Genomic DNA, 24,317 nt, shown 5'->3' with positions numbered 1-24,317 from the left:
ACGCCACTATGCCAGGCTCACTACAACATTTTTAAGAATGGAGAAACTGCTCTTTGGGAAATCTTATTTTCAGACTTTTTAATCATAATATAAAAGACATGGGTTTTGTTTCTTTTTAAAAAACATTTACTGGGTGAATCAAATACTCAAACACTGTCCTTTTGAAATGAAACCTATCATTTGCCTAAGTTTCAAATTAGAGCTGTTCAAAGATGACTAGGAAGAAACCCACCTAGCTCAGCGGTGCCCAGGAAGCACTGCCTCTGCTCATGGGTAAGGTAAAGCCAGGCCTGTACACAGTATCACCTTGAAGGGACAAAACTGCTCGTTCAGCATCCAGCCAAGTCAGACACAATGGGTGCAACAGGTGAGTAACTTGGTACCAAAGTGTGTATACATGTGAACCTATGGATGTGTGTGTGTGCATGTATATGTGTGTATATGTATGTGTAGATCCATATACACATTATTAACAAATGCCCTGTGAAAATCCTATTGCTACTCTCCTCTTAGATTATTTCCTTTAGCCCTTATAGAAGCCCCAAGACTTCCCACTGTACACTCAGTGGTCAACAAGGGTTTCCAAAGCCATCAAGAAGCAGTCCAGAGGATATAGTTCACCAACATGTCCGGTATCTTGTAAAACTAACTAGTTTAAGAAATGTGGGGGCTTCAACTTAAGGTGACCCCAAGTTGGCTTCAGACAATGCTTTAGGCACAGGAATTACACCTGAGCACAAGCACCTATACTAAAGCAATTTTTTATTTAGTTTTTCCAGACAGGATTTCTCTGTGTAGCCCTGACTGTCCTGGAACTAAAAACTCCACCTGCCTCTGCATCCTAAGTGCTGGGATTAAAGGCATGCGCCACCACTGCCCAGCCGAAAGCAATTTCTTAATAGTAAATAGCACTAGGCATGGAAGGGGTATGGCTGAATTCTGGAAGCATTGGTCAGTGGTCAACAGAATTTAAAAAAATTAATCTTTCTGGCGACTAATAGTCTTTGATATAGAATGCAAATCTATCCAATGTACTCATCTCGCATACTTAGAGTAGAAAACTGAGGCTCAAATAATCTCTGTATTTCAAAGGGCCAAGAAATTGGTTGAAATCATTTCTCAAGAGTCTTATTCTAACTCTACATTTGCCTGAAAACAGCACTATAATTCTTAACACATGAAGACGCTAAAAAGTAAGATATTTAAGAAAAACAGTATCTTTGCTTTATTTAGCTGTTTTTACTATAAAGTATCAGGTATAAGCAACAGTTAGCTATTGCTACTACTAAAAACACTAGCTAGTTCCCTCACTTAAAACTCAGCCTGAGTATGGGAGACTCTCCAAGAGTGCCCACTGCTCAGCTTGTGCTCAAGATGTCCCCCGAGCACGTGGGGGTGGAGCAGGAACTTGTTCAAGTCTCACAAGTCACCAGCACACTTGCACTGTTGCACAGGAAACCATCCATCAGCTGCTGGTCTACATCTACCACCTGCCTCTCACTTCTGGAGACAGAGTTTCTCTGTGTAACCGGCCTGGCTGTCTTGGACTTCCTTTAAAGAACAGGCTGGCCTGGAGCTCCCAGGCCTCTGCCTCTGGCCACAAAAATCTCTTAAGCTAACTCTGTAGATCCTGAAAACAGATCTGCTATTCATTCAAAATTTAGATGAAATGATAAAAGGGGAGTAGATTTGGCTCTAGTTTTTTCACTTAAATTTACTGCCTGATATGTCAGAGAACCAAATAATTTCATAGCTAGAAATAAAATCTTGTAATCTTCTAACCTATCCTCAGTCAAATACAGAAATGGAAACACCCCAACCTTCCCACGAGATGGTAAATTTACTTTAACATACAAATTTGATGGGAGAGCTTCAAAGGGGAGAAATAACCCTTGGTTGCCAGTATTTTGAAATCTAAATAAAGTATTGCAGACACTGATCAAGTTCAGTGGTTTCTGGACGAGTCACCTGCAAGAGGCTTCCAGCTATCAGCAAGATACACTGCGTTATCATCTGACAGACACAAAACTTACTGGCTGCCATCTCCTCCTTTAAAGAAATATTAAGTTTTCTTCCCAAAGCATTAAGATAAGTTCAAATACCCACATATAATAAACAGACAAAACATACTCAAACCTACTATGGATTCTACACTATGCCACAATGAAAACCACTTTCTCACAGGAAGCCTGCTTCTAACAGCGACTCCCAGGCAATTGTTTAACAGGAGATACTGAGAGTTTGCTTAGGGATCAGACATGTGTGTGAAGTGGCAGCCACATCCTATCATGTAAGAGCGAGTTCCCAAGTCTTTCCTAAGTGAGAGCACTAACAAGTATGTCTGAATGCCTACGTCAGCTGTTGCTCAGTCATAACACAGGATAAGCGTGTGAGACGAGAAGCGCACGTCAGCAGCAGCCAGCAAGCTGTCCTCACGGCATGCAGCAGGGCAGACCCCACAGTCAAGGCACACACTGGACGGGAAGGCTACGCACAAACAGCCATAGTGTTGGAAACACAACTGTGTTCTTCCAAAGCAAAATTCAATGTACCTCAGGCAATTTTTATTTTAAAAAAGAGAGAAAAAACTATCAATCTGATTATACTTTCAAACCTTTGTAGGCAAAAATGTAGCCAAATAAGTGTGAGTGCAGTATGATCTCTTGTGAGCTAAAGCAAACGCAGGGCTGCGATGTGGTCAGGCTCTCCCCTTCAGATGAGGGTTATTACCCTGTCTATGTGGTTATAAAAGTGGAGTTAAGTGAGCAGGACTGGCAATCTACAGCTAATAATCCCATCACTTATCAAATTCTGACTGGATGTTCACTACATGCCAACTGTATGTTAGGGAGCAACATACAGGAAATACTCCAGGAACACAACTGAACTAGTAAGTGGACAAAGGGGAGAAAAAGAACACTCAGAGAAACTATTGTCCACCACAACCAGCCCAGCACCTTTCCCTCTCCTCACTGGAGCATTCCAGTCAATGCTCACAGCAAATAGCAGTTCTTAGCTCCAGAGTGTCACTACTCTGTTCCCATGCCAGAGGGCACTCCATAGAGGGCTACAGGAACAAACAGAAATGCCACCCTCTGGATTAACTGTTGACCCTAAAACAGTGTGATGAGATCAAAATGAGTCAGCTGGGCCTATGTCTTTATTCTTGGGAGGGGAGGAGGAGGAGCTTTTGAAACGCATTTATCATAGGGACAGGGGGGCTACTATGAAGTGAAAGAATGAAAATCAACACTACAACAAAAGACTTGTCCTAGCACCCTACCCAATCACCAGCAGCCTACAACAGAACAGCACACCGAGAGCAGCAGGGTCACGATGAGACCCCACACAGGACCTGGGAGGCGCTCTCCTCTTCAAATAGCTACCTGAATGAGCGGCTTTCTTAATGTATCACATGTCAATCAACTGACCACAGACTAAAAGAGGCACAGAAACCCAGTTGTGTTCCACTGTGCCAAGAACACAACAACAAAAAACATACACTAGATTTTGAAAAGCAGTTATATTTCATAAAAACCTATGCTAACTGCTAACATGTGACAGACAATATGTTGTGAAAATTTAAAAACATTTTCAGTTTAAATTACTACCATGGTCAACAGGAGTACAGCACCCCTGGAACTACCCTCAGTTTAAAATGTGTAAAGAAGTCTCTCTCGGAGATTTAAAGGCTTGGGGACTCTTCTCCTCCTGCTTATGTAAGTGAAAATAAAGCACTACCACCTAATGGCCTGAGTCAGCAGTGCAGTGCTCCTGTGTGAACCAGGACTCTCTGCAGTTTAAGAGGCAATGCAGCTCCCAGCCAAAGCTACTTCCTAAGCCACTTCCCAAAGCACACAACAAGGCTCCTTCTAATCACCTTGTCCTGACTTTCAAAGGCCTGAAGATCCATGCAATGTCACTTTTTAAAACACATCAAATACCTTAAAAGCCTCCAGTCTTGGAAAATATTACATCAAAGCAAAGTAAATTTAAATGATTAGCCACAAATTTGTTCTTCCAGAAGTTGAGGCTTTCCAGTAATAATGACAGTGTTTGGGACACACACAAAACCCCAGAAAGAGCCTATTTAAAACAACAAATCTTGCTAGCAGATATTCATTTAATATTAAAATAAAAATAAATTACTTCCAAACAGAATGTCTACTTCAATTTGTACTTTTTTTTTTTTTGCCTGAGAAACATGGAATTTTCTTTTAAAGGCTCATTCTAAGTACCCATAATAAGAAAAAAACAGAAAGAAAGCCAGCCTTACCCCAGTCCTGTTCATACAAGGCTTGGGAAAGGCACCAGGATTCACTTATTGGCATGTGTGGATGCACAAAAACAAGACGTTCAGTGAGACTTGAGATTCAAGGGAACTGTCACACAAGCGTCAACAGCTAACACAGCACTTAACACAGGTGGTTTTCGTTTGTTGTATATGCACAAAGTGGACATGTTAAAGAGATAAAGTCTTATTTCAAAGGTTCCCCCTGGGATTCCAAAGCACATGTTCTACTTCTGCCTGGCTTATCGGGCTGTTCCATACAAAGGAAAATATACCATGACAGTAACAAAGCAAAGAATGTCATGAGTTAACCCAGATGTTTACATGCAGCCAATCATTTAAAACACATAAACTCAGCAAAGATGGGCATAGAAAAAGGAAACAAGGCTTATGAAAGTTAGTGCACCCTGAGAAACCTCCTAATCCATCTGCATAACTGTCAGAAAAAAGAATTTGTGTGTGTGTGTGTGCGCACACGTGTGCACGTGTGCATGCATGTGTATATGCACATAGAGGCCAGAGATCAACCTCAGGCTTTGTTCCTCAGAAGCCATCTGACTTGTGTTTTTGCAACAAGGTCTCTCCCTGGCCAGGAGCCGTCCAGCAGCGTTTGGGCAGAAGCCCCAGATCGCGGTCTCCACTTCCCCAGCACTGGGATACATGTGCACACCACCATGGCAGCTCCCACAGGTGCTGGAGAACCGAACTTCTCACCATTTGTAGTGAGAACTCTGGAACTCTGGTTTCTTTAAAAACACAGAAATCTATAAGAATAAGTTTTCGTTTTAATCTCAGCAATGGGGATCTGGGGCTGCTTCCCAGCAGCTGACTATGGGTTGCCCCGTGCTCTGGTGAGGGCATGATTTTGCCAGCTGCAGACAGTTTCTGCGGTTGAGTGATGTTTGAAATTCTGGGGACTTCTCAGAGGGTGTGTAAATGCCAGGACCCTGAGAAGCTGGGTGGGTTGTTACGTAGTGATACTCGTAGTGAAACAAGAAAACGAAATTAGATACCCTGACAGTGAAGATGGACGCTCCTAACCAGCAGGAACTATCCAATGATACTGTTGCCCCTTTCCAATCCCTGACCTTATTCGGACATCTCTTTCCTTTCGTCTCTATCCTTTTTTTTCTCTCTTACTGAGTGTTAGGGGTTGACGGGGAAGATGGAAGGGGTGAAGGAGGGTGAAGGAAGAAGAAGCTGTGGAGCAGCAGACGTTGGCTAGACCATTCTTGGCTGGCAAGCGCATCAGCACCTCAGCTACATCATCACCTCCTGTCCTTGGTGAGAGAGCTAATGCTGTGGTTTGAGGTTTCTTTTTTGCAATAGCTGTATCTGAGTCACTTAAAAGTAACTAACAAAAGTTTAAAATTAAGCTGCTAGTTATCAACAGAGGAACCGTTACCAAGGAAATTATGTACATGCACTATGGCTCAAACCATTCAAACATGTTAGTACCTGTTTGTACGTATGTACAGACAGCAGTACATACAATGATTCCTAATACAGTGATAAATGGCATAAAAACATACAGTTAAATTTACAATATTATTATAATATAAAACCATGAATTACTATAAATACTAAAATATACTCAAACAGTAATGTACTTTTATTTTCACTACTCATGTTAAAGATATGAAATCAGCAGTTGTTGCACAGTGCTTATAACGGCTGTATCTTATCTGTTAACATGAGTAATTCTGAACAAAGCAAGAGTGCTGTAGTGAGAGACTTCAGAACAGCACTGGCATTCCCAGGAGACAGTTAAAGTGCTAGAAGCAGACTGTAGTGTCCTGGTACAAGCACATCATCACACTCATGTCTTAGCAATTTTTACACATGTGTATGTGATATGTGTGCATGTGTGCTCACATATTTGGGCATACATAGGTATGTATAAATGTGCACATTTGTGTTTAAACCTGAAGATGGCATCAAATCCTCAATTCCTTTCCACTTTATTTACTGAGGCAGGGTCTTACACTGAATCTGGGGTTGGCTAACTGCAGCCAGTCCAGCTAACCAGCCAGTCCAGCTAACCAGCCAGTCCAGCTAGCCAGTTAGTCCTAGGATCTTGTCTCTTGCATCTTGGGATTATAGGCTCCAGCCATATAGGCCTGGCTTTTGCATGGACTCTGGGGGATCTGAACTGTGTTTCTCAGGTTTCTGAGGCAAGTGCTTAATTCACTCAGCATGTCCCTAGCTCATGCCTTAATATTTGAAACAGAATTCTTTATAAGTCAGACTGACTTGGACTTTATAATGCATTAGGTATAATGCAGCATTAGCTTACAGAAAACTCCTTATGAGCAGTGAGTGCACTGTGCCTCAAGAGAAGCAGTAAGAAGTCCTTTAGTCAGTGCTGACACTCAGTGAGGAGTCAACAGTCACACCTCCAGAAATACTTTCAAAATCAAATTCCTTGCAGTGGAAGATGTATCAGGATAGCTTCTTTTCTTTGGTAACAATTTTATGTAGATACATCTGCTTTTAAAATCCCAACAACCAACTGTAATGATATTACCGTTTCCTTTGTTCAAAGACTTTACTCAAGACAGAAGACAGATATTCAACAAAGCAACTGACTACGATCACAAGTTGTTCATGGAAGCTCTGTTTGCTGGACATTGACTGTCTTCCATGTTTAGAGTTTTGTTTTGCTTAGTATCTGTGCTTTACACTTGAAACTGAGAACCAATTTCTGTTAGACAGTCCTCAACTAAGACCATCAGCTGGGGTGCAGCTGGTATGCAGAACTAGGTTTCATTACAGATTTAATGTATGTGTCTTCAGTGCAGAACCAGTCTTGCTATAAACTTCTACCATAGTACTTAATAGTTAGGACTACAGACAGAAGTACATGCAACTATGTTGTTTGGTGCTTTCCAAAATCAATGTATATATTAAATATTAAATATCTATTCTCTCCCTCAATGTTTATTAATTTGTACTCTTCTGATATTGACATGCTTCTGTGCACAGGGCTTCTGCACATTGAGGCTGCACTTGGAATCTATACATTGGGTATCTGTACACTGAGGCTGCACTGGGCTTCTGTGCACTGAGGCTGCACTGGGCTTCTGTGCACTGAGGCTGTACTGGGCTTCTGTGCACTGAGGCTGCACTGGGCTTCTGTGCACTGAGGCTGCACTGGGCATCTGTACACTGAGGCTGCACTGGGCTTCTATGCACTGGGTTTCTGTGCACTGAGGCTGCACTGGGCTTCTGTGCAGTGAGGCTGCACTGGGCTTCTGTGCACTGAGGCTGCACTGGGCATCTGTGCACTGAGGCTGCACTGGGCATCTGTGCACTGAGGCTGCACTGGGCATCTGTGCACTGAGGCTGAACATGGCTTCTGTACACTGAGGCTGCACTGGGCTTCTGTGCAATGAAAGCAAACCTGTCTCCAGTATCTCACAATGTTTGTTTTCAGGAGCTTAGATTCTTAAAGTAACTATTCCTCCTTGAGAGGAAAATTTCTTATGTTTAATGAGAACAAGTTCATCAAGTAAAATCATCAGCTCACTTCATAAAACAACACAAAAAAGACAGACATGCATTTAGGAGCTCAGGTGGTATTAACCAAATGTTTCGCCGACATGGCTCCATTTCCCTTTTTGGTACCTTATACTAAGACCATTTCTCATAACTGTGTCCTAGAAACCAAATCTTTATCAAATTCAAAGGCCATTATAAAACTTTATCCACTCTCCCCAACTTCATGAAACATCTATTGTACTTTCCCTAATGCCTAATCACTTACAGCCCCTGTAACATGCTGAGCAACTTCTTTCTTCTCATCTATTTCCATCAGTCAAACTCAGGACCACTCAGCAAACACTCTGGAGCCACATGCTCAGGTTAAAATCCCAACTACACATTGACTTTCTGTGTGTCAATGGAGACTCATTACTTAAAACGCAGCCCTGAGTCATCCTGTTTATAAAGTGAGAATAACAATGGTCCCATTCGACAGAATGAAGGACTCAGTATAGTAGAAGCGCATCACTGGCAGCTGAGCCCTGCTCGCAGACAGTAAGCACTGCTGGCTGGAAGTAGTACTTACAAGCACTTGCAGCCACAAACACTAACCAAATGGCTCTGGGCCTCACCAGAAACCCTACTGGAGCCTGTATCAGCCTCTGCACACAGCTACCGCAGGCTGTTACCTTAGGCTAACGACTCCAATGTCAAATCTTCAAATGTGTGCAAGTTAATTCCACTGAAAAATCCATGGCTAACTCAATTCAAAATGTCTTAAACATCCTAGCAATCAGCCCCCAGTTTCTCAGTTTAGAACCTATACTGTCCACAATTCTCTTTATTAAATAAACTGTTAGACCATTTTGAGTCTGGCTTCTCTTTTGCTCCTCTCCCCAGAGCCACCACACCCTAGGCAGCCAAAGTGTTCTCTTCCTCAAACCTGGATTTCCTGCTTCTGCTTCCAACTTCATTTCCTTCGCACATCAAATACAAGCGTCCGTCACACTGTGACACCTACACTGCTTCCTATGGTCTATGTGCAGACATTTAGCTGCAGCTACCCACCTTTAACATTCCAAAGGCCAGCTCCTTCACATTCTACTGCATTACCCACTTCAGCAAACACGGTTTCCAGTGTGACCCCTGTCTGGTCACAAGCTTGCAGTGACTGACACTTGCTGCCCCACCTCTCTTAGTTCCACTCTGCTCATTAACCGAGGCCCTTCCTGACCTGCCGCCTCACCTTTCTAGCACCACTTAGTCCTGAATGTGATGACATTCCTCTGGCCTGAATTCCATTCAGCTAATACGATTACCAGTTTGCTGATACCAGTGGAAGCAGATATATACCTTGTGCTTTCTGTTTACCCTTTATCACCTGTAAGGAAGCAGTTATCTTAAATAAGCCCCATGCTATGACTACTTGTGAGTTCCTGAAAGCTGGATTTTAATACTCTAAAGCAGAAGTCAGCAAACATGTCTGTAATGGATATATTTATATATATGTATTTCTCATATGGTCTTCTCTGTCACATTTTCTTCTACCATTTAGAAACTTAGAAAAACACACACACACACACACACACACACACACACACACACACACACACACACCACACCCTTGGCTTGAGGGCTGTGGCTTGGCCTGGCCTCAGCATGAAAGTCTTCTCCAGTAAGCACTTCCTGTCTTAGAAGGGGTCACTCTGGTTAAACATCTATATCAACAATTAACTCACTTGTTAAAATACTTTGACTTCTGAGCTGATATAAAATACAAACCCCTGAATTCTTACCAGCTCTTTCAGACTTTTCCTTCTGTTCCCGCAATTCCTCTCCCTGGGTAGTCAACTGTTTGATATGACTACGAAGCTGAGCAATTTCTTCTTCTTTCAGTTCCAGGGTCTCATGCATCTGCCGCTTTGTCTCTGTTATAACCATTGCCTGAACAGAAGTGCAGACTCTAAAGCATTTGCATAAGAAAACTGTATCACCAACACACAGGGCAGCTAGCTCCAATGATGTGGGAGGCAGAACAATAGCTCTTACTATGGACAGTGGAAGAACCTCTTCAGTAGCTCAAGCTGAAGCCTGTTTTCACCCTATGCCTCCACAGACCAGGGTGTTTCCATATGGGAGTATTTTAATAGTAAGTTTAGTCCCTTAAGCATCAGAACATGTTTCAGTTACAAGATTTAGTTTATGGTCATGCTACAGATGTGCATGTTAATAAACAGTAACAAACAATACTAGCCCTGAATGTGACTCGGGGCTAGAATAAGCCACAATTAATATCTGTGTTTTCACACATAACTAATTCCAGACACAGGGTAGGTGCTGCCACAGCTGGGTGGAGCAAGGCTGGGCCCAGCTGCGCCTACTTTCCCCTTTTTCCCTGTGACTCCCTCTGGCTCCATCACTACTTAAGTAACTCCACTCCATCCTCTTAACTTAAGAAAGTCCCTGCCACCTCTCCCTCTGTGGAGAATCCATAGAGAAATGAAAGTCAGTGTGTGGAAAGGATCTAATCAGCAAGTGTTAAACAGTCCTTTGGAACAAACAAAAACCCTGGGTAGTTGATCTAGTCTCGCTCTTACCTGCAGGGCCCACTGACCCCCGCTTTGGAGTATGACTCTTCCAGATGGCCAAAGCTATTGTAAACTAAGGCACAGTTAAGGAAATTTAAAACAAAGTAGTGGGCCTCCATTGTCTTCACAACACATGTTACAAAGGAAAGCAAGTATCAGAGAGGAAAGACAATTAAGCTTACAAATTATAAGAAATCTTAAGAATCATCTCAATTACAATAAAAGTTTACTTGTTCATTTAAAAAAAATCTATGAGAGAATAAGAAAAACCAGAAAGTGACTAGACAGCAGATGGTACCACGAATTACAGGTAAACTGCAGGATATGATGACCACCAGGTGGCTGAACTTGTGAGAAGATGAAGAGTACTTTGTTTCAAACTAGGTTAAACTACTACATTCATGAGCCAAGATGTGAAAAGAACAGGGAGCTGTTTTACAAAAGGGCAGAGTGAGGCTGCTCGTGCTCCTGTGACCTCCCAGGTGTCTGCTAGGGCGAGGCTGCTCGTGCACCTGTGGTCTCCCAGGTGTCTGCTAGGCCTAGCCGATCTCCACCTCCAAATGGCTGCAGTGTGCTCAGCCCTTCCTCAGGCCTCAATGACCTAGGCAGCCTGGAGTTTTATGCTGATGTATATGTTACCACGTCTTCACTTTCCAGACGACTCATCCAAATGATCAACCTACTTCTACAATGCACTGAAGAAAACCCTGAGACCATTCACGCTCGGCCTCCCTTACCTTTAAGCAACTTAATTTCTCTCTGAGAAACAGGGTTGTACTACAAACACAGATTTCCTTTGTTACCAGCTAAGACTGCTGACTAATACTAAGGAATCAGAGAATCAGGCTTATTAATGCCAATACTACATACACATCTAGAAATTAAAATTAGTTTTCATGGAAGCAGCTACAAAATTTTGAAAAGCAGATCTATAAATGCTTCTAACTGCTTTCAAGGCAAATTTGGGGGCCCCTGACAAATTTCATACATTTGGGAATTTTACCTTATCTTGTTCAAGCTGTTCAATTAAGTTCTTTGCATCACGCAACTGAGTGATAAGTTTAGTCTTCTCAGCCATATGAAGCTCCTAAAAAAGTTTTAGAAATTCATTTCCATCTCTAATAAAGCTTTGCCTCACATGAGGACTTATCTAATCTAGACAAACCTTACTCTCTAATGGGGAGTATGCAGGAAGTCTCAAATGTATGTAAATGCTATAAACCCCAGAGCACTGGGGTGCTCACACAAGGACACCCCTCTCCACCCTGTCTATGGACAGGGGGGTGAAGGCGGCTTCCCAGAGGAGGCACAGGCCATGCAGGAGCCTGCAGCCTGGCTTTACAGTTAAGCAGAGCAGAGCTCGGTGCTCACTCACCTTCATCTTCTCCAGCTCCTGCAGCCTTTCAGCCAGCTGCTCCTGCAGGGCTTCCTTCTCGCTCATCAGAAGTGTGCACTGCTCCTTATGAGACCGGATGGTTTCTTTACAACGCTGAAGCAGATTCTCCTGACGTTTCACTCTTTGCTGGAGCATTTCCAGGGTTTTAACGGAAGCTCCACCTCCTATGAGGTAAAGCAGCATAAGCAGGCAGACTACAAGTGACCAGACCAGTGAGAAGGCTTATCGGGGAAGGTGCTAGCTGCAAGCTTGATGACCCAAGTTCAAGCCCCAGGACCCACAAGGTGGAGTGAAAACAACAACCGTGAGCAATCCTCTGACCTCCATATGCTCATCACGGCACATAAACACTCACAGACACTCAATAAGTAAAAGAAACAGAATTGCCAGGCGTTGTGGCGCATGCCTTTAATCCCAGCACTCGGGAGGCAGAGGCAAGTGGATCTATGTGAGTTCAAGGCCAGCCTGGTCTACAGAGAGAGAATTCCAGGACAGCCAAGACTACACAGAGAAACCCTGTCTCAAAAAAGAAAAAAGAAAGAAAGAAAGAAAAAAAAAAAAGGAAAAAAATAAAAGAAAAAGAAAAAGCAAGCAAGAAAGAAATGGAATTACGAACATTTTTTTAAGGAATGCAAGAGGATTCTGGGAACAGCTCACTTTTTAGGGGGTGAGGAGGGCAGGGATTTGGGAAGCTATGTTCAGCCTTCTGCAAGCTAAACACACACTCTACCACTGAGCTACTGGCCCAGTCCTTGCAAAGCCGTCTTCTACCCAAACCTAACTATCCTCTGAGACAAATAAGGAAAAAAGAGAGTGACAACAGTAATAATTAATAATAAGCCAAGTGGCACTCTTCCAAACTACTCTCAAGTTCTGTTTACATGAAAATGCCCAGTGTAAACTCACACCATTAGTGGTCCAGGTGCTGGCATTAGCTGGATCTAGCTTACTTAAAAGACAAAGTATGTGGGGAGGGGGGGAGGTGCAGGAGGAGGGGGAATCATCCCAAGCCATGATAAGCTCCCATCCCAAAAGTATTATTAAGCATCTTTCTAGTCACATTCTCATCTCTTCCTGGAAGGAGCTCTAGTTACTCCAAGCTTTATCTCCTAAGCATACGAGGGTATCTTCACACCCACAGAACTGTAGCCTTGTAGGTTCACTGCTCACAGGCAGCTAGCTGCTCAGCAACTTCCTGTGCGTCTGACAGGACCAAGCCTATGGTGGTCTCTCTGTAGGAGGACCGAGACTGAAGGCAGGTATGGACACAAACCTGCAAGCCTGGACTTGGGAGGCTATGGCAGAAAAATCACAACTTGGATGATCTGGGTTACATAAGACCCTGTCTCAAAACCTGAAATAGTGTGGCATAATTTATATACTTCAGTTATTAAAAGTGAGCTCTCCTTAAATTTTGTGTAATTTTCAAGTCTTAAATCAACTGCTTTTTTTTTTTTCCTGAAAAAAAGTCAGTTGTTTTTGTTTGTTTGTTTTTCTTTTTCAATTTTTTGAGACAGGGGTTTCTCTGATGTGGCCAGGGCAGTCCTGGAACTCACTCTGTAGACCAGGCTGGCCTTAAACTCAGAGATTCACCTGCCTCTGCCTCCCAAGTGCTGGGATTAAAGGCACATGCCACCACTGCCTAGCTAAAAAGTCAGTGGTTTTTTTTTTTTTTAAACCAATTTGAATCTTTGAAAAACCGTTAGGGTCAGGGGCACCTTCCTTCTGCCTCAGTCTGTTCTTCAGCTTGAGTCCTGGACTCTCTGAATCCTGCTCTCTAATTTGTAAGTTATACCTGACAAGAATGGGGCTTACCCACTGCCTCCCCGACATCCTCTGTCTTCTCCCTTTCAGCGTCCACCTCTGGCTGCAGCTCCGCTGGAGGGAGAGGTTTTAGTGTGTCAACACTCACTGGGCCATTCTGTAATCGTTGCTTTAGAAGAGAAACCTTAAAAAAAAAAAAAAAAAAATTCATTAGTAGAAAAAAAAATGTACAACAGAAGTATTTTCTTTAAAATTTCTAAGAAATAGAGTGAAGCCAGGTGGTGGTGCACACCTTTAATCCCAGCACTCAGGAGGCAGAGGCAGGCAGATTCCTAAGTTCCAGGCCAGCATGGTCTACGAGAGCAAATTCCAAGACAGGGCTCCACAGAGAAACTTTCTCAAAAGACAAATCAACAATAACAACAACAACAAAACAAATGACAAAAAGAAAGAAAGAAGGAGGAAGGAAGGAAAGAAATTGAGTGAGCAATGTTTACTATAGTGAAGAAGAAAAGCAGCGAGCACAGTACAGCTGTGTGTTGCATGTGCCATTAGTGGGGTTACCACAACCAGTCAAAAGGTACAATAAACAAAACACACTGTTACAATGAAAGAAAGGTAGAGTTTTAAAACAAGTGTTTTTTTTTCTTGACATTTGAAATTCGTCAGCTTTCCAGCTACCACCCGTTTTTGTGTCCCTGGTGCCTGTGCCTTTGCTGGCCCTTTTACCTGAGTTTGGAGAACACTGATGTACTGGTCTTTCTCCTCCAGACACGCATCAAACTCTTCCTGGAGATGTTTCTTTGCTTGCTGGTCCATTTGCAGCTCCTAAAACATAAAAAGTATTACGATAGTTTTCAATATAAAACAAAAGGTACAAACTTCAAGTTTACAACAGCTTTGTTTCAGAGTTGACTCACTCTTAAGATAAAGTACAGAATAATTAGAGAATTAGTGTTTAAGATATTAATATTTAAAACCTTAACATCAATAAATAATTTTGTTTCTTAAACAATATAAAGGTCTCTAAAGAAAATGTACTCTTTTAAAGAACTGCAATGATAGATAGTAATGTACAAGGGAAAAAGAAGGCTTGAGATCAAAGTACAACTTGGGACTAAACTGCAGCCAGGCCAGCAGAACACCAGCAGTGCCCTCCACACAGCCTGAGTCACACACACTCCCAGCTGCACAGTGCAGGGGATGAACTAACTGGCTGCCCAGCAAGGAAGAAGACTTCCAGCTCTTGATATCACTGCAAATACTACTTCTTAAGGTGGTTAACCCCAAATACAATACTTATCTCTGCTGCACCAGGCACAAGAATGACCTCCTCAGTCTCGGCACCTGCTCACCACACATCCTCCTAGCTCCACTCTTCTTTTTCCTTTCCAAACTCTCTCTATCCATACAGGCACAGTTGTGTGCTCTCTGTTTCTCCCTCAGTCACAATTCCTTAGAGACCCGTGGCTAGAATACATAGCTAGGACACCAAACTCCCTTAATGTTCTCGGGTTGCTATCTCACTAACTCCCTAAATATCTCTCTCTCTCTCTCTCTCTCTCTCTCTCTCTCTCTCTCTCTCTCTCTCTCTCTCTCTCTAAATTCTATCTCTCTATCTCATGCTTGTGTTCTCTTATCTACAACTATGGACACAGCCCAGATCTCTACATCTAGATTTGTAATTCCCATCAACAGGGCTCTGGAGAGGTTTCTCATGTCACCGCCCTTTGATTTCATCTGTCTTCACAGATCTGCTAGAGTCTGTCTAGACACTACTCAAGGGCTTACAAGGAACTTCTGATTCTTGCACTGTTTCAAATTGATTAATTCTCAAAATGCCAAGGCATTGTCTTCTACAAAAGTGCCCTGTATTCCTCCCTGCACCTAAGATCACTAACAGGCAGCAAGAAGGAATATCGCATGTGCTTACCCATCTATTAACAAAGCAGAGGTCCACGCCCCATTTTCTTGAGGATAGCTCCCTCAGTGAGGGACTCCTTAGCAGAATGATATGCAGCAGGACAAAAAAAAAAAAAGTATTCTGTGTCTCTAGATAAAATACCATTATAAACAGCCTCAAAACTTGCGCCCACCTCTAATATCCATTCTCTGAATTCAAACACGTCTGTTATCCATTGCTAGGTGTATCTAATCATTAAGTACATAAACCTAGACAGTGAATTTCTTGTCCCAAACAGAATTGGTTATTTATTTATTTACTTATTTTTTTCCCTTCATTTATTATTATTCCCAAAATGCAAGAAAAAAGAATAATACATTAAAGAAAAAAAGACATTGTTTGTCCCTCTAAGAAAAGCAAAGGTTCTTGTAGCTTGAAAAAACTTCCAGGTGATTTCTCCCCTGACCTGCTTTGCTGCACCCTCAGCTGACACTCTCCAGCACCAGCTGTCCTCCAAGTCAAACCAGCAATGCAGACTTGGGAATACTAGGGTGAGGCTTTGTCCCTTCTCCATCAATTCACAGCATAGGGAGAAATAATTCTTCTAGGGTACTAGTTCAAAACATGGAAGAATGACTACCATTATCTGTATGATAAGGATCAATGGTTATTCTTGGTGTTTATAATGTTTTAAAGGACAAAACAGTAAGAACTGGGTATATACAAAATGTAACAAGAGACTAGAAATTAAACATAATTTTAATATAAATGAAACAATAATGTGACACAAGAAATTCATATATGAGTAATATGGACAATATGTCTTTAAAAATAACAAATGCTCTGAGGACAACAGGGATGTGATGACTTGACCCCTCAATGAGAATGCTCTGCTCCACAAAAACTTAGCTTGACATTTCTTCCCCTCCCTCTCTCCCTCCCCACCCCCCTCTCTTCCTCTACCTTCTCAGTACTAGTCTACCACTAAGCTAGATTCCCAGACTTACACTAAAAATTGCTATTTTTAGATTTACCAATCTACTACTTTTAAAACATATTTGTACTTTTAACACATCATATCTTGAACTGATAAATTCCACAAAAGTCTACCAAGAATACATAGAATTCAAAACTCTTATTTGTCCTGAAATCCCTGGCCTCAAAGCTTTTAAAATAAAACTGAAGCCCATGAAGAACACTACAATGAAACCAGGCAACAAGACATCCTGAGCAGCACTAAAGCAGTTGTGCAGAAAGCTTGCTGCTGGGCTCCAGGCAGGACAAGGCAGAGGAGCGGAGACCAGCACTGTCAAAGTGTCTGAAAAGCCTCCTCACTGGGGCTCACTGCAAAGGTAAAATGCTGCCCACAGAGTGGCAGCAAGGAGCTCAGTCAAACCCTAGAAAAAAATCACCACTCCAAATTGCAAGTCATTTTAGTGCACCACAGCCACCATGTTGACTAGGAAAGGCAAAAGGAAATCTAGACTCTTTAGCAGTGAGAACAAGTTAGCCTTGGGAGTTGACACCAGCTACAAACACTGTAGACTTACTATTTTATTTCATTAATTTCAACATCCTGTAGAGGAAAACCACATAGACAGAACTACAGAGATGATGTGTGAGCTCATCGCTGGGCTTCTTGGTGACCAGCGTCACTTCCTAGTACACATAAGGCCAGCCTTGCAATGTGAAACCGCTACTAAACTAAGAGGTTCAATTACTGTTCTCAAATCACTAAACTTACCTCTCTTAACTCTGAAATTCTCCGAAGTGATTTATCTTGACTCTGACTCAATATACCCTTTAATTAAAAAAAAAAAGTTAGATATTTATATAGCAAATTCATGCAAAAAAGTAAAAATCAAAACAAAAGCAATCAATCAAACAAACAAAAACAAACCCAAGGCTATGTTGACACAGGAAATCTGTTGAACTAACTTATGATGGCACAGAAGTCCTCTGAACCCTGGCCATGTGAGTAGTTACATCTGCTAAAGTGTACAGACATGGACGTCACATTACAAACTGAACTATATGCTAACGTGAACAACAGAAAACTTGTAAGCTCAAACTTTAGAAGCAAATGATTTCACTTATAAGAGTACACAGACCCTGTTAATTATCATTATCCAGTGTAAAGGTTTATGTAAAATAACTTTTCTTTAAAAAAAAAATCTAATTTCCATGAACAGCATTACAGATGGTTAAATTAGTAACTGCCCATTAAAAAGAAATCAAAGTCCTAGATAATCAGGATACTGACAGAGACCCTGCCTCAGGAAAACAAAAGAAACAGAGCAACTTGTGGCTTCTCAGACTTGTGGGCCTAATAACAGCAGCAAAAACAAACAAATAAGAGGGTACAGGTAAACAAAATGTCTGCTTATCAATGCAGATTATAGGGATCTGCTTCTTTGAGTTTAAATGTTTTAGACTACTATTAAACTTAATGATAAACTTTTATTATAACACCTTTAGTGTTTATTCTTTTAAAGAAGATAAAATGTTGGGAGCTGGGGCAATGGGGCATATTGGCAGCTTTAGACCCTTCCCTGTTACCCCATGTCAATGAAAGACTATCAGCCAAGCAGTAAGCGAGACACCCCTCAGACAGCACCCTTACTCTGAGCACTTCACAGACACTCAGGAGCTTCTGGCTCCTGACGGTCTGTGTCCTATCTACAATGGTTTAGTTTGTCCTAACCTTTTTGCCCCTACAAGCAAAAAGTAAACTGTAGTTGCCCGGAAGCCATTTGCAGAAAAAAGGATGTTTGCCCTAGTGACCCAGCAGAAAGCATATGACTGGTGCAAATACAACCCTTAACTCTCATGAGGGACTGATGGTATAAATGTGGTCCCTTGTTTGACTGAAGGTCTGCTGTGACTGGTGCAGACACTATGACCACACCTTCCGGGTTCACACATACTGTGTGGCTCTTCTTGTGCTGTTCTGGGTGCTGGTATCATGCTCAGTAGCAGGATCCTGGGTGCTGGGGTTGCCTTGCCTACTTGTGGTCTTTATCATTAATTACAAGTGCTGAGCTGCTCGCAGGGAGATGGCTGAAGTGGCAGCACAGTGGTAGCCACGGTGAGTGGCAGCAATAACACTAGTGACAAGAGGGCAATGAAGAGTTCTAGGAGCCAGGCATGGTGGCGCACACCTTTAACCCAGCACATGGGAGGCAGAGGCAGGCAGATCTCTTTGAGTTCCAGGCCAGTCTGGTCTACAAAGCAAGTCCAGAATGGCCAAGGCTACACAGAGAAACCCTGTCTCAAGAAAAACAAACAAAAAAACAAAAACAAAAGAATTCCAGGGACACGTGTGGCAGCTGGAGCTGATGAGAGAAGAGCTATACAACACTGTAAGGGCTAAGGGGCTTGGACACTAGAAGAGTCAAAAAACTCCTTAGAGACTGTATAGTTTCATGTAACGCTATATCCAAATCCAAGGCGGCAGCAGCTGGTGCCTGGGAACTGTCCCAAGTACTGAGTACCTGAAAGCACTTGTAGAGCTCAGAATGTCTGTACACTAACAAGGGGCACCCCCGCAGACCGAAGCAGCAGGGAAAGTGCTCCAAAGAGGGAAAGATGTCCTAAATCGAAATCTCTTCTACAGTGGGGACCTGGAACTCAAGGGAGCTAGGATATACCACCTAGAAAACATCTCTGGGGCCTCCATAACGCACTCTTTGTCAAACCTCTAGTAATAGTAAAATCTGGAACACACAGACTAATTTAAAAGGAGGGTTAGCCGGGTGTGGTGGCGCACACCATTAATCCCAATGCTTAGGAGGTAGAGGCAGGTGGATCACTGTGAATTTCAGGTCAGCCTGGTCTACAGAGTGAGTGCAGGACAGCCAAAGGTACTCAGAGAAACCCTGTCTCAAAAATAAATAAATAAATGAACAAATAAATAAGTAAACAAACAGATAAAAAGAGAGTTAATATTCCTATGTATTCCTATGAGAACTTTCTAACTTTAAAATCACAGATGACTCAACAACGGTCAATAAATCACTTACTTGTAGCTTTTTCTTCTCTCTCTGAAGAGTCTGATACGCTGTGACAAGCTAAAACAAACCAAGATAACCTTAGTTATTTACAATAAATACAGTTCATTATACTAACTGCTGCTAAGACTTTTCTCTTTATAAAAACATCAAGCACCAATCAGAAGAGTCCTATAAAGACAATTAACCCTAATTCAATCCATAACAAAACTAATAACACAGCAAATCTGTTTCTAAAATATAAGCTGTAAATTTACTATAAGTCAGTGAATTTCCACATACATCTTTAGATTTCAACACCTAATTTATAGGTGAGAACTGCAGCCAACTTGCCTGAAGGTAGAAGGCTACCCAACTATAGTCACAGACTAACTACATCTGCAACCAACAGCATTGTGCAGCTGTTTGCTAGAAACAAATTCCAGGACCTAACCCAAAACTGATTCACTGAGAATTAAGGACTATGGTGGGGAGACAGGAATCTGTTTTTAAAAAACTCTCTAGGTGACTTTTTTTGTTTTGGACTACGACATTAAACATTATAATAATAAAAATCTGAGAAAGGAAATACATAACCAATAGATAAAAGTTAGCAATCCTAAATAGAATAAGCAATCTAACACAAGTTGATGAAGTGATAAAATGACATTAGTTTTGTGTTTTTTAAGACGGGGTTTCTCTGTGTAGTCCTGCCTGGCCTGGGACTCATTCTGTAGACCAGGCTGGCCTTGAACTCCGAGAGGTGCGACTACCTGCCTCTGCCTCCTGGTGCTGAGATTAAAGGTGTGCGCCAGCACTGCCTGGCTGAGTAACATGTCTTTACCCTGTAAGCCTCACACAGCCGACCATGGTGTTCAGTGCGCTCCTGGGAAGCATGGCCTAGTAAACACATCTCCCTGCTCCTAAATGCCACTGCTGATGCTGGAGGCAGTCAGCTGTGTAAAGGAGACGGGAGTCTAGGAAGAGGCCTAAGGATTAGGAGCGGGGCTCCCCTTGTTACCTGTAGGCTGAAGAGGTTGCTGTGTCCAAAAACAGAGGTGGGGTGGGAGGAAGAGCAGCTCCTGAGTTAGGAGCCACCCAGGTGCCTAGAGCAGCCATGAAAGGGACAGGCAAAGGTTACAAAGCCTCCTTATTCCTGGACAGCTGCTTGACTCTAAGACAGCCTAGACTGGAGACCACCCACGGTGACTGAGAACAAAGCACAGGTTCTGCTGACTGCTCTGTGGCTGTAGTTCACCTTGGACTATCTTTACACCCTAACCCTGAAGTTTAGTATTTATTAAAATTGAATGTGAGGTTGATTTATTAGCCATTTCAAAATAAAATGATGTGTCTTGAGTATGGACAACAAAAGCCATAAACACAAAATATTTCCTGAAGAAGAATTTTTCTTTTCTTTTTGCTTTTGTCTTTGTTTTTCAAGACAGAGTTTGTCTGTGTAGCCTTGGCTGTCCTGGACTTGCTTCCACCTGCCTTTGCCTCCCAGAGTGTGGAGAAGAATCTTTCTTTCTTTCTTTCTTTCTTTCTTTCTTTCTTTCTTTCTTTCTTTTTAAATTAGATATGGAGAAGTTTATTAAATGAGCATGGGGAGAGAGGGAAAGGGAGAAGGGGTACAGAGAGAGAGAAAGAGACAAATGAAGAGAGGAGAAAGAGGAGGGAGAGAAGTGAGCGAGCAAAGAAGAATTTCTTAACTGCACCTGACAGAAAGAGACTCAAGGGAGGCAAACAAAGTACCAAAACCAACCAAAACAAAAAAGGAAAGCGCTTTTTACTTCCTCCCTTACACCAAACAGAGTCTTTAAAGATTTAATAGTTGTAAGATTCAAGTTAGGAGGCTAGAGAGATGGCTCAGTGGTTGCTCTTAAGCTCTTAAGCGTTGAGAGGACCCCGATTCAATTCCCAGCATGCACATGGCAGTAGACAACTGACTGTGTCATAACTCCAGTTGCAGGGCATCTGATGCTCTCTTCTGGCCTCCAAGGGCACCAAGCATATAAGTGGTGTATACACACATGTACACACAAACACACACACACATACACACAAAATACCCATACATAAAATAAAATTTAAATTTTTTAGAGTCATGTTAGGCAAAAATTTAAGTGTCTAAAAAGATAAAAACTGAGCCTGGCAACATGGCTCAGTGGTAAGGGCATTTATGGCCATGGTCACTAAGTGCCTGAGTTCAATCCGTGCTATCTATATGGTAGACTGAGAGAACCAACACCCCAAGATTTTCTCTAACCTCTCCTCCCATGTGCTATGGCGCGCACACACACACACACACACACACACACACACACACACACACACACACACACACTACATAATGAAAAATTTTAACTTAAATATTGGTACAATGAAAATGAGCCAAATCTTTGGAGTCATCACAGTGTGTAAGCCACGGTCATTCTGAAGGTAGTCTAGTCAGATACGAGGAACATGGGGAATAGAGAAAAGAGGGAGAATGATCTCTGCCCAGGTGTCCATAGACACTGCAGAGACTGTGAGAACTAGAAGGCTATACACATAACCTCCAAACGTCAGCCACTAAAGGCATCTGCCCCACAGGAAGATCTGAACTAGGCCCTGCCACAGACTCCCTGCCCTCAGTGAGCAGGCTCAGGTCAGGGGGGCGTGTTCTGTGTGAGCAGCGCCAGGCAGTGCCCTACCTCTGAGTACTTCCCTCTGTAGCTACTTAAGCTTCGCTCCATTCTTCGTAACCGCTGAAGCAACTGCTCTCTGTTGAGACTGTCTGAATTCCCTGGTGTGTCTTCAGCCTCGCTCTCCATGTCAGAAGGTGGGTCAAAGGTGGCAGCAGAACAGTCCAGGTCAAATTGGTTCAGGGACTCTCTGGAAGATGTTCGGGCCAAAGACTCTTTAGAAGATCGGAATAGAGATTCCTTTATGGGACTTCGGAACAGAGACTCCACTGAAGGTACTCGGAGCTGGAGCTTCTGTGCAAAAGTCTGTGTGTCACCTGACTGTAACCAAAGCCAACAAAGCAGGAGTTAAAATACACAATTCCAACATCTACTACACCGTCACCAGCAGGGGTCTGGCAACAGCTCTAATGATTCAATTTGCATTCCAGGTAAGTAATACAAAACACTGTGTTCTGAGCAGTGAAAGACACTGGCAATTTCTGTACAAGGTTTGGACCTGCAATGAGAGAACTCTTGGGCCATTGCCTAGCACTGCCAGTGCCCTCACTAAGTCACTGCCCTTCAGTTTGCCCATCTGTACAAAAGGAAGCATGTTTCTGGGCTGACCCTCACACCCACTTGCTAGATTCTTTAGAGCACACCATGCTTAAAGTGTTGACATCCAGAGTGAAGTGTGAGGCAGCGGCTAAATTCTAGTCTATTTTATCTGGTGAGTCTTCATAGACTTAGTGATTCCAGATCATTCTTTTCAACAAAAAAAAAAAGTGGGCTGTGGAGAGGGTAATGCACTAATGAGGCAGTTTCCTTTAGAAAAGGTATGGAGCAAAGTGGACCAGTGACACACAGCTCTACTGGAGCCCTGTCCTGTGAACTCAGGCTGGTTTGTTCACCGCAGAGAACACACTGCGGAGTGTATACACAAGCTAACAATGGAAAAGATCATGTTAGAAAGCAGTGTGCATACCATGAGCTCATTTTGTCTTGTTTATAAATATGTTTTAATTTCTATTTATATTTTCACAGATGCCATCAGAACAAGTCACGAAGGACAGGCATATGCAGAAGTAAACAGTGTCTTCTTGTGGAAGAATTTTGGATGTGCTCAGTTTTTTTTGTTACATTATTCTGTACTTTCTAGTTTGTTTTCATAATGTACAAGTTTTACCCTCATGGTGGAATGCTTCCTGTACAAAATCTAAGACCTTCTTTTACTGGCAATTCCATTACCAGTCACTTGTGGCCCACCTGAAAAACTGCTTTCAGTTCCCTGACACACAGCATCCATATAAAGACCCTAGGATAGACAAACAAAGCACATGTGATATTTCAGCGTCTCCAGAAGCTAATGAACTGTCAACGCCTGCATCTGTAAACCCTAATCATCTTAAGCACCATGCCGACTCTGACTGGCAGTGACTTTACTGTTCACTCTTGGAGCTGGGAGGACCACAGGGCCTACACATTCTGGCAAGTGTGCCCCACTCTGCCTCAGCCATAGCCCAAGTCCCAGCGCATCTGTTGTTCTACAGACCTTGAGCAGGTCCCTAAGCCAACAGTCCTGTTTCCTCCTCTGTAAAATGGGGGTGGAAAAGACAATGATGATGACGACAATGATGCCATCCAATCTACATGACTACTGCAAAGACTGAGTGACTTAATAAACATGCAGCAACAATTCCTACGAAGAGACAGGTAATGAAAAGAGATGCAGCTTCAAACAAAAGTAAGGGGAGAAACTAAAGACTCCTCACCAGGGTGGATGAGCTCACGGGCAGAGCACGAGCCCTTCTGGTTACAAGAACCCAGGGCTTTAGCTATGGGGCCTGACTCACCTTTTCCACAGTAGGTATTGACACAGCCTCATTCTGCCTGTCTCTGGCTGTCTACAATGAACCAGAAGCACCCTTTCCTAAGGTGGTTGTGAGGAATAATAAACTAATCTGTGTTAAGAACTTAAGCTCACTTAAGGCAGATACGACTTTCACCTGACATCTAACCTTCCGTTCTTTCTCCATACCACACCCAGGTTTTGTAGAAGTGCAAACCACCTCCTCAGCCCCATCTCACCCCATCCAGAAGATTGTTAATGAAAACTATGGTAACACAGAGCACGAGGATGGGCAGCAAGCACAGCTGTGGCTGAAGCTGAACAGAAGCACCCTCTCGGAACCAGCAGCTCCATCCCTACACATACACCAACAAAATGTGTACAT

At 42.7% G+C, this 24,317-nt stretch overlaps 1 protein-coding gene across 3 annotated transcripts in view; it reads right to left on the bottom strand.

Moving 5' to 3' along the window:
• Positions 1 to 24,317, bottom strand: part of Golga4 (golgin A4) — an 85,590-nt gene that overhangs the window by 37,169 nt on the left and 24,104 nt on the right. For all 3 annotated transcript variants that reach the window (XM_051140551.1, XM_051140552.1, XM_051140553.1), the window contains 8 exons: positions 22,111 to 22,422; positions 19,448 to 19,495; positions 17,170 to 17,226; positions 14,252 to 14,350; positions 13,574 to 13,706; positions 11,738 to 11,922; positions 11,366 to 11,449; positions 9,571 to 9,718 (listed from right to left, as the gene is read on the bottom strand). In XM_051140551.1, coding sequence (XP_050996508.1) covers positions 9,571 to 9,718; positions 11,366 to 11,449; positions 11,738 to 11,922; positions 13,574 to 13,706; positions 14,252 to 14,350; positions 17,170 to 17,226; positions 19,448 to 19,495; positions 22,111 to 22,422 — 1,066 coding nt within the window. The remainder of the gene's footprint in view (positions 1 to 9,570; positions 9,719 to 11,365; positions 11,450 to 11,737; positions 11,923 to 13,573; positions 13,707 to 14,251; positions 14,351 to 17,169; positions 17,227 to 19,447; positions 19,496 to 22,110; positions 22,423 to 24,317) is intronic.

Source organism: Acomys russatus, chromosome 32 (assembly GCF_903995435.1).
Source record: "Acomys russatus chromosome 32, mAcoRus1.1, whole genome shotgun sequence".
NCBI lineage: Eukaryota > Metazoa > Chordata > Mammalia > Rodentia > Muridae > Acomys > Acomys russatus.
This window is presented reverse-complemented; position numbering and strand designations above follow the sequence as displayed.